The following is an 11,269-nucleotide window of genomic DNA, read 5'->3' as shown; positions in this document are numbered from 1 at the left end:
GACAGAAAAGGACAAATGTGTCATCCGTTTGAGTCGGCCCGTTGGAGTTGCTTTATGGGCTTAAAATGGTCATCTAAGTTTTTGTATTCACCATTGAAAAAAAATGTCTTGGTATTCAAGTGCCGCCCATCCTTGCGCGTCATGTTTGTGCAGCACCCATGTGCGTCGCATCCATTTCACACTCTGACGCTCGGATCTCCTTCCCCCACAAGGCACGAGCGCGATCCTAGCGAAATGACCACACCTACGGATGCAAAGCTCTGCACTCGACGACTCCTCCACCACGTCTGAACAGTCGAGCCATTCACACGCCATCCACAGTGCGGCAGTACGGAAGCTCGTCGATTTTTCTCCTCCGCACACGGCATCGCGCTGCACCACGCCATGGTAGTCGTAGTACTGCGAGTCTGCGTGCAACTCTCGCTCTCTCTACGGAAGTGTTAGGGTGCGTTTGGTTGCAAGGGCGGTTATAAATGGGTTGGGATCGTTCAGAAAATAGACATGTTTGGTTATAAAGCACATGAATGATTCGAGCCAAAAAAGAAGAATATGCCATGAAGATGCTGAACCGTTCCACCCAATCAAATCGGTCGAATCAAATGGCCACCCTTTGCATGCATGACTATGTGAGCATGACTAGTGGTCTCGTCCTAAATAATTAGCTCACCACTTATATTCAGCCAAACACATGAATTGAATGGTTCAATCCCAAAAAAATTGAACGGTCCCAACCCATTCATACGACACCTTCAACCAAACGCATCCGTCCGTCCCATGCTACTATTGCTTGAGCTTCTCTCTCCTCGCCCGACAGAGAAAGGACGGGGCCTTCTCCGACACACGCCCCCCTCCCCGTCTGTCCCCCACTCCACCACCACCACCTTTTCTTTTCTACACTTCCCCACCACCTCCAAGAAAATCACTTCTCCTCGCTCTCTCTCACACACACAGCGCGCCGCGCTCCAAGAACAAGAAGAAGAACCCACTCCAAGTCGTCCAAGGGAGCATGGCGGCAATGGCGGAGGGGGCGGGGGAGCCGGAGCTGGTGTCGATCCCCGTGACGCCGCGGGGTCTGTCCACGCCGGAGGGGATGTCCACGCCGCCGGTTAGGAGGGGAGGGGCAGCGACGAGCGGCGCCGGGACGCCGGTGCGCCGGGTGGTGGAGGGCCTGCGCGGCTACCTGGAGGAGGTGGGCCACCTCACGCGCCTCAACCCGCAGGACGCCTGGCTCCCCATCACCGAGAGCCGCAGCGGCAACGCCAGCTACGCTGCATTCCACTCCCTCAACGCCGGCCTTGGGTTCCAGGCGCTCCTCCTCCCACTCGCCTTCCCCGCCCTCGGATGGTCAGTAACCTCCTGCTCCGCTCCTCACTCGCCATTCTCACATCCTAAACCCCAGCAAGCCCTCAGACTCGAGCATTGTTCGTCGTTCCCCCTTTTCAACTTTCTTGTCCTGGATTCCGTTTTGTACATGTTCTGTTCTAACCTCAGAATCAAACATTGTTTAGGTTGGTCAGATTGGTGGAGGCTTCAAGTTCAGTGCTGAAATTTTACAAAACAAAAGTATTTTCTAGCTTAGATAGATGTTTACTTTCAAGATTGTTGCAGCTTGTATATATGGGAAAGAAAATGTTTACAAGTTTAAACGCATCAGAAACTGTTTAAAGGTGTTATATTAAAAGAATGTGTAATTTAGAAATGTATTTTTCATGGTCTTTTCCTTGATTTTAGATCTTAAGTCCCAAGTGTTGCAAGTATGCAGCTGCCTCTAATAAAGGCATGAGGTGTATTGATAAAGGAAAATCACAAATTACAGTATATAATATTGATACAGTGGACAGTGTGCAAAATATATGTCGTAAACAATATCCTAACATGACACTAGAAGGATAAGTGCATATTCCAATCCTAACATATGCTTCTCTTATACTGTAGGAGCTGGGGAATAATATCATTGACTGGTGCTTACTTCTGGCAACTGTACACACTCTCCATTCTAGTCAAGCTTCACGAAGCAGTCCCGGGCAGGAGGTACAACAGATATGTGGAGCTTGCACAAGCTGCATTTGGTGAGACAAAGACATGCCCTTCGCTATTTTGCAAATTCATGACAATTAACTCTTGATTCCAACCTGGATATATGTGCCAATGTTTGCTGTCAATGATGTGCCATGTTTGGAGTCGTTGTCAATGTTGACGATCTGTTTCATGTAGCTTAACGGAAGAATCTTTTAACATTATTAGCTAGGTGTAGTGTTCAAGCATGGGTAGTGCCGGCTTAATGTACAATCACTCTCATATTTGATCCACATCTGGAACAGTAGAAATGACTGCTTAACGGTTATAGCATATCACTCTCATGCTACAGTGGTGTAAAATGTGGAACTTCCTGCTACCACAGTTACTCCATGATCTTTCTAATCAAACCATTGCAACACCCACTTTCAGTATAACCAATTATTGCCTATTGTTATACCAAGCTGAGTTAGTACATGCAATGCTGTCTAGATTGTCTGCTGCTCTGTTGCTATATTGATGATGACTGGAAATTCGTTTGTAGGACTGAAAAATTAGCTGAGTAACTGATTTCTATCTTGTTTGTTCATTCAGGAGAAAAACTGGGGGTGTGGCTAGCTCTTTTCCCAACTATTTATCTTTCGGCAGGCACTGCAACTGCATTGATCCTTGTCGGAGGGGAGACTATGAAGCTCTTTTACCAAATAGTGTGCGGCCCCCTTTGTACACCGAGCCCTATTTCGACGGTGGAGTGGTACTTGGTATTCACATCCTTGGCAGTCATTCTTTCCCAGCTCCCAAATCTCAACTCGATTGCTGGGCTTTCGCTTATCGGTGGCGCCACAGCGATAATGTACTGCACCATGTCATGGGTTCTCTCTGTGAGCCAGCAACGGCCGGCAGCAGTCTCTTATGAACAAGTGAGATCCACTTCTTTTGGCTCATCACTGTTCTCTACCTTGAATGCTCTTGGGATAATAGCCTTTGCATTCAGGGGACACAATCTTTCATTAGAAATACAGGTTAGTACCACTACTAAACAACCAGTCCTGTTAGACTTTCAGTACTATGTAGTTCCATTTGGTGGCTTCATTTGTTTTATTTAAATTAATTTTACAACTACCAGGCGACGATGCCGTCGACTTTCAAACACCCTGCACATGTGCCTATGTGGCGCGGGGCCAAAGCGGCTTATCTTCTGATTGCGATGTGCATCTTCCCTGTTGCCATTGGGGGTTACTGGGCCTACGGGAACATGGCAAGTACTTCAATCATCTACTCCTCACTCATCATCATCATCCTGTCGCGATGCTTTTCTTTTTTTGCTAACAATCCTTGGTCCTTTTCTGTTGTTCTTTTCCATGCCGGCAGATGCCACCAGGAGGGATCCTGACCGCCCTCTACATCTTCCACGGCCACGACATCTCTCGTGGGCTCCTCGCGGCGACGTTCCTCCTCGTCGTGTTCAACTGCCTTAGCAGCTTCCAGATATACTCCATGCCAGTGTTCGACAGCTTCGAGGCCTTCTACACAGGTCGCACCAACCGGCCCTGCTCAGTCTGGGTCCGGTCCGGATTCAGGATCTTCTACGGGTTCATCTCGCTCTTCATCGGCATCGCTCTGCCGTTCCTCTCCAGCCTCGCCGGCCTTCTGGGCGGCCTAACGCTGCCGGTGACGTTTGCCTACCCGTGCTTCATGTGGATCTGCATCAAGAAGCCTGAGAGGTTCAGCTACAGCTGGTACGTGAACTGGGGCCTCGCCCTGCTCGGCACCGCCTTCAGCTTGGCCTCCTCTGTGGGTGGTGTCTGGAGCATCATTAACACTGGGATGAAGCTCAAGTTCTTCAAGCCCAACTAGCATGTCTACTGTTTTCAGCTTGCAAATTTATGATATATAGGTATATGCTTCTTATATTACATGCCTTGGCAAGACCAATGGCATTAAGTGGTGTCGATCTTATATTAGTAGACTTTGTCTTGGTAAAATGTAAGTATCCCCTGTTGGATAAGAAAAACACGAGCCGATGAAATGATCAAATCTCGCAGTGGCAACCTTATGAAGGTCAAATGTAACTCGAACAATTTATATAATGACTATCTCTGTGGTAATAGTGTATGTACTTTTGTTTCTTTTTCTCAGTTTTGAATTTTTATGGTGGACCAAAAAAAATATATGATCCAATCCCTCTTTGATTTGTAGGATTTGAAAAACGCAGGTTTGCATGTCATTCGCACTTATATCCTCCGTTGCACCACAAAAAGTAAATCAAGACGTTGTGGTGCATTGAAATTTTGGATTCCTAGGATATGTTTAATTGGAGCGAGTCCAATATGAATTTTCTTAAGGAATCCTTTGCATCACATTTGAAAGCAAAATTTCAAAGAAGCACTCAGTCTATAGTTTTAAAAATCTTAAAAAAAATTGGACGTCAATTTTGAATTGAACAACATTAAACAAAATGCAAATACAACCGAGCTTTTATTTTTACAAGGTGAACGTTGTAGACATCACAAAATTATAGTTTCGTGTTAGATTTTATGGGCCTCGACCCAATACAATCCTTAACCTCAGTCCTTGACGGTTAATACACCATTGATCTCAAGATCTGCTATGGGTCGTGGAAGACAGCAGAGAGAGGGGTGGTGCATGAAGGGATCTTGCTGGCGAAGAACATGACACGGTGGTTTACCTAGATTCAGGCCACGAAGATGGATGAAAATCATAAATCCTGCCTAACTATCTTTATTGATCAATGAGAGAATTACAGTGCAGCAGATATGATCTAGAGAGCTAGCTATGGATCCAGAATGACTTGATCCTTGATGGAGGCCGGTCAGTCACTATCCGGAGGACACGATACCAATCGATGATTTCGCCGTTGCGAGGAACATATCTCTCATACTAGCAAAATCCCTGACTTAGCACACTTATCTTTGGCCCCTGTGAGTGCCTACACAGGCGTGGCAGGCCTGAGAGTCGGGAGTCGTTAGACACACTTTTGGGTGACTCGGTCTGGGTACGCTCGTAGGGCATCCTCCTCCGACTACTCAACGATAAGGGCATCTTCAGCCGCGCCCCCACGAAGGCCTTCTCAGACGATTTTTTCGCGCCGGCGCCAAAAAAACGGTCCAGTCGCGCCCTCAGGAGCCTGATTTTCGCTGGCCTGGGCCGAAAACAGCGCCGGCGAACTCAGGCCGAACCTGGCGCGCTGGGGGGCGCCCGGGGGCGCCGGGGCGAACTGTTTTGGCGCGAAACAGCCGCGGGCCCGCCGCGTCAGCGACACGGCGCCTCGTCTTCCCCCAACGGCATCGGTTCCCGCGGGGAATCAATGCCAAGGCTGCCGCCGGTCAGCCTTGCCATTGATTCCTCATGGGCGGCGCATCACGGGACGGCGCGCCGACGCCTCCCCTCCCTCGCACGCGTACACACGGATGCGGCGCGGCTATATAGCCGGTGGCCTGCACTCGCCTGTGCCCACACCAGCCCCGCCCCTCGCCGCCGCCCAGCTCCTCCCTCTCCCTACCTCTCCCGAGCGTCGCCGCCCAGCCCCTCCCTCTATCTCTCTACCTCTCCCGAGCCCGTCGCCATGGCGGAACGCTACCCCGGAGACGAGGCGGCGGCCAACGGCTTCGGCCGCCGTTCGCTCCGCGAACAGGAGTCCTGGCTCCTGTTCCAGGCGAACATCCCGGCGCCGTCGGACATGCGCGCCGGGCCGACGGGGTGGAGGCTCAGCGCCGGGGGAGTGCCCATTCCCCCGTTGCCCGATGCCGTGGCGAAGCTGAATTACTTCGCCGAGGAAGTCGAGGTCGTGCGCGCCTCCCTCACCGACGCCCAACTCTCCCTCCCCCAGTACGCCGCCGACAACCACGCGGCTTGGGCAGCGTATTTCGAGCGCCGCCAGCAGCAGCGCTTGGCGTCCATCAACGGCGCCGGTGACGGCGAAGCTCGACGACGACGACACGGCCCTGGAATGGGCGCGCAGGGACTCCATAGCGATGGAGAAGGAGCGCCTGGAGAAGGCGAAGGAGCGCCAGCGCGCCGCCCTGCATCGCTTCGCGGAGTGTCGACGCGGCCGCGACGAAGGCGGAGTCGTCGTCATCTGCGACAGCGACGACGACGACGACGATGTGCCGCCACCAGTCCGCCATGGCGACGCCGGGCAGGGGTCCAGCAGGGGCGCCCGCGTCAAGGAGGAGAAGGCTGACGACGACGGTGGCGACTTCAACCAGTTTTTCCTTTAGGTTAGTTTATGTATATGTGCTATGTAATGAAAATCCGCGAACTTCGCCGAAATGTGCCGAAATTTATCGTGTTTGGCCGAAATTTATCGTGTTTAAGCCGAACTTTGCCGAACTTCTTTTATTTTAAAACGTGCCTGGGGGCGGCCCTGGGGCCGGCGGCTGGGGACCAACTCGCCCCCAGACCCAATTTTTGCGCCGGCTCACCCCCAGGCGGCGATTTTAGGCGCCCCTTGGGGGGCCAACGGCTGGAGATGCCCTAAACCCCCACCAGTACGTGAAATGAGGCAGTTTGTTATTCGGGAGAGGTGAGTTAGAACATTATCAACTGACTGCTTCTTTGTAAATCCTTTTCCCAACGCCCTAAAAAATCCTTTTCCCAACCATTCATTGGACTAGCAAGGTGAAAGAGACCTCCCTAGCTGCCTACAGCCAGTAATTCTCAAACCCGAGTCCTCTAATCTCAAGAGGCATATCTACTCCTTCACTAGAAGAAAATAACATTAGATTATGGTTGGACAAGTCTCTAATCAAAATTTCCACATTAACAAGGGGAAATAAAGTCCTCAGTCTTGAGATATACAAAATCACAACTTTTTAAATTTTATTCTTTTGGAAATCACAAATTAATTTAAAGAAGAAAAAACTAAAACAGAAATGAGAAAGTAAAAAGAAAAAAGAAAAATTAAAATAGAAAACAGGGCGCTGAAAGTGCGTTATATCGACTAGAGGGGGGGTGAATAGGCGATTTTTATGAAAGTCTTCAAAACGTGAGAGTTATGAAGACAAACAGCGAAGATTACGCCCATTACTATGCAGCGGAAGTTAGATTACACTAGGCCAGCCATGGTCATGTATTCAATAGAGTGAAAGCACAATGACAAACAACTGCAGTGTAATAAGGATCAGGTAGGAAGAAGTTATGAAGCCAAACAGATCATACATTCACGTTGTGAAGACAAAAGATAAAGCAAGCATGCAATGGCTTCACAATATGTAACAGTAAGAAAGGAAGTGAAGATGAAACCAGTGACTCGTTGAAGACAATGATATGTTGGACCAGTTCCAGTTGCTGTGACAACTGTACGTCTGGTTGGAGCGGCTAGGTATTTAAACCTTAGGACACACAGTCCCGGACACCCAGTCCTGAACACACAGTTCAGGACACCAAGTCCTCACCGTATTCTCCTTGAGCTAAGGTCACTTAGTCCTCGCCCAATCACTCTGGTAAGTCTTCAAGGTAGACTCCCAAACCTTCACAAACTTCGTTCACTGGCAATCCACAATGTCTCTTGGATGCTCGACGCCTAACCGTCTGGAGGATTCATAGTCCTCAAGTGTAATAAGTCTTCAGATCACTCAGACAAGAAGACCTAAGTGATGCCCAATTTGCTCTGGCTCTGGGTGGTTAGGGCTTTTCTCCTCACTAGGAATTTTCTCTCAAAGGCTTCGAGGTGGGTTGCTCTCAAACGATAAAAGCCGTGCACTGAAATCTGAGTAGCCAACCGTTTATGGTTGTGGGGGTGGGCTATTTATAGCCACTTGGCAACCCGACCTAATTTGTCCGAAATGACCCTGGGTCACTAAGAAACTGACACGTGTATCAACGGTCAGATTTTAAACTCTCATGGCAACTTTACTTGGGCTACAAGCAAAGCTGACTTGTCCGGCTCTGGACAAGATTCGCTCTCATTGTCTTCACACTCGAAGACATAGGTTTTTTGATTTAGGCATCACTTCAGTCATTCTGACTGGTTCTCCTGGACCCCACTTAACAGTACGGTGGTTCCTATGACTCAGCACAAAAGAAAAAGAACTACGAAAGATCTAAGTCTTCGAGCTCCATATGCTTCATAACATGTCTTCTTTTGTCATAGTCTTCAAAGTGAATATCTTCATGTACCACCTTTGTCTTCAATGTCTTCATACATTTTTAGGGATCATCTGTGGTAGTAAAACCGAATCAATGAGGGACTTCTACCTGTGTTTTCCTGCAATTCTCACAAACACATTAGTCCCTCAACTAGGTTTGTCGTCAATACTCCAAAACCAACTAGGGGTGGCACTAGATGCACTTACAATCTCCCCCTTTTTGGTGATTGATGACAAACTAGTTGAAGTTTTCAACGGGGAATATAATGTGTGAAGTTTGTAAAGGATAGTGAATTGTCTTCATAAGTTGCAAAGGCTCCCCCTAAAGATGTGCATATAAGTTAATTTGCTTTTGGGATGCAAATGCATATGGCATGTTGTACTTGTGGAGATCCTCTTCAGCTTATGATGACAATCCACTATGCATGTGAAAGTATATGAAGATAATGACATGCATAATGGAAAATGGACGTCTGCAGAATGAGATAAGTGCGGAATTTATCGTCGCACATGCGGAATTTATCTTCGCAAACAGAGTGGCAAACAAGTAGCAGAGGACCATCAAGTTTTAGTGTTTACAGCTCAAAAAACCAAATGAAGCAAAAACAAGAGTTGTAAACATGAAGCAAAATATAATAAAACATAAGGCACCCGCCCATATTGACCCGCTTGAAGACTATAAACATCATATGCTTCTCCCCCTTTTGTCAGTAATGACCAAAAAGGTTTGAAGACATAGAGTTTGCTACGTGTTCCCAGGCGCAGTAGGGTCGGTGGAGTTGTTTGGCGGTGCTGAGCTGGGATGTGCTGAAGCAGGTGGTGGTGATGTAGCATCGTCGTCTTCATCAATGATCCTTGCAGTAACTGTGGCAGCAGATGAAGAGAACTCAGAGTCTTCTAGTGATGGTGTGTTGCGCATCACAGCCCTTCTAGGAGGTGTGGTGTCAAACTTGAATCGCTCTGTGAAGCCATCCTCTTCAAGTTCAGCTTCAGTGCATATCATTGAGAGCCCTTTCCATGTACGACGGCAGGTTTCGTGTGTAACGAAGGCATTCTTGGTTGCAAGGTTTCGAAGACGATTGACATCCACCAAGAGGCTCTTCATCTGACGTTTTAGCCAGTCATGATTCCTATCTTGTTTTTGGTGAAGGGCCACAAGAAGCTCTCGGTTCAGTGAGGACACGAGCACGCTTCTTGGGTCTTGGAGCATTTGTGCTGTCTGTGGCTTTAGTAGATGCTGGTGCATGTGTAGTGCCAGCCAACGGATATACCCTGGATATGGCTTCAACACCTTCAACATTCTGCGTGAAGCTCTGGTGTTCTGCATTCTGAAGACTTATTGGTTGCTTGGCAGGCTCTAGATATATAGCTTCAGCAGAGGTATCCACATCTGGCAAGAAGATCCGATGGTTTCGGGCTGAGGGCTGATACGAGATCGCAGAGTGCAGTTTGATCAGCCTCATCACCCAAGGAGCATAGAACTTCAAACCAAATAAATCGGAGCCTGACGCTGCAAGTTGGCGTATGAAGAAATCCTGTGCGTTGAACCATTTTCCATGAAGGATACAGAATATCATTGTCTTTAGAGCACCTTCGACCTTGGCATTTGGAGAGTGCCCTTTAATAGGCCAGAGAGTCCGCCGGATGATGTGATATATGGTTCTGGGCAGGAACTCAAAGTCTTCAACGAAGAACTCTGTTGGATAAGGAGCATCGTGGGGCAAGGGCTTCATCATTGAGAGCATCTGACTCATATTTGGTTCAGGCCTCTTGAATATGCTCTCAATAGCTTCAGAATGTAGTTGACAGTCTTCCTCGTAGTATTCGCCAGGAGTGGGCAGGCCGGTGAGCTCAATGATATCAAATGCATTGGCTTCATGATGGACATTTCCGGTCATCCACTCCAGTACCCAAGTCTTCGGATCTCTGTTGTATCCTTTAATGTGGAGGGTGGCATAGAACTGAAGCAGAAGCTCTTCATTCCAGTGCTCTTCATCAGTCACAAATGGCAGCAGACCCACTTGCTTGAAGCAATCCAAGGCTTCCTCAAGACATGGCAGACCAGCAATGGCTTCAACCTCAAGGCGCTTGTGCGGGAAGATGCGACCTTGGTTGTATAGGATGCTTGAGTAGTAGCTGCGCTGAGGATAGCTCCAGAACCTATCTGATACAATCCTTTCCCTTGAATAGGGGTTCTTGGAGCTGTTGAAAAATGTATTGTCTGCCTTGAAGCTATTAATATCAAAGGAGCCAGGTGCTGATGCAGGACCTGGGAACCTTGGAAGCCTTGGGATTGGCTTCTGGACATGAGGCCTGTGCTCAATATGATAATCAAACTGTGGACCTGCAGCAGACTCAGGAACAGAAGTGTCTGGCTCAGTAGCTTCGCTGTCCGCTGAAGCATTTGGTGGGGCGGGCTCCACATTGGCTTCAGTATTTGTGGTGGCAGCCGCAACACTTTCGTCCTCCGCTTGTGTTGGAGGGACAACCTCAGGCACGTTCTCCTGGAGAACTGCATCTTGATGTAGCGGTGGAGTGGGTTCTGGTGGTGCTTCTTCATTGTCTTCGGCTGATGCAGCCGGAATTTCTGCAGTATGGACTTGAGGCCGTGGACCTTTGCGAAGCCTACGGAACGCAGACGACGCTTGTGGGGTCGGAGTGGGCTAGACCTCAAAGTCTTCTTCCTCCTGAGGGCGATCCGCCCATGACTCATCTTGTGCCATTGGCGTCAGAGAACGGCCAATACTGATGAGTTCGCTTGTTTCAAGCTGAGGAAGGGCTGCATCATCTTGTACATTGTCTTGATGACCAATATCTTCAGCAGCTATGGGGTCGGCCGCTGGAATATCTTCAACTTCAGGAGCCTCTGTGGGAGCAGGCTCATGAACTGTCAGTCTTCTTTCTGCATTGGGGTGAAGGACAGAGAGGGGTTCAACTATCAAGGGCTCTGTGGGAGCAGCCCGAGATTTCATGATCTTGCGTTTCTTTTTGCTAGGGGCAGTAGGAGAGGCTTCAGAGCTTTTCCTTTTCCTGGCTTCAGCCTCTGCATTCCGTGTCTTCTTAAGCTCAGAAGCGGTTGACCGGCTCTTTAGCTTCGAGCCAGTCGTGGCGGTTGGGAAGACAATCGGAATAGCTTCTTGTCT

The 11,269-nt window shown here is 48.8% G+C and overlaps 1 protein-coding gene across 1 annotated transcript; it reads left to right on the top strand.

Moving 5' to 3' along the window:
- Positions 1–893: 893 nt before the first annotated feature.
- Positions 894–4,131, top strand: LOC123102581 (lysine histidine transporter-like 8). Its single transcript, XM_044523981.1, has 5 exons — positions 894–1,344; positions 1,936–2,069; positions 2,611–3,038; positions 3,143–3,274; positions 3,388–4,131. Exons 1-5 carry the CDS (start codon positions 1,007–1,009, stop codon positions 3,871–3,873), a joined length of 1,518 nt encoding a protein of 505 aa, XP_044379916.1. The 5' UTR covers positions 894–1,006; the 3' UTR covers positions 3,874–4,131.
- The last annotated feature ends 7,138 nt before the right edge of the window (positions 4,132–11,269 follow it).

This window comes from Triticum aestivum, chromosome 5A, assembly GCF_018294505.1.
Source record: "Triticum aestivum cultivar Chinese Spring chromosome 5A, IWGSC CS RefSeq v2.1, whole genome shotgun sequence".
Lineage (NCBI taxonomy): Eukaryota > Viridiplantae > Streptophyta > Magnoliopsida > Poales > Poaceae > Triticum > Triticum aestivum.
This window is presented reverse-complemented; position numbering and strand designations above follow the sequence as displayed.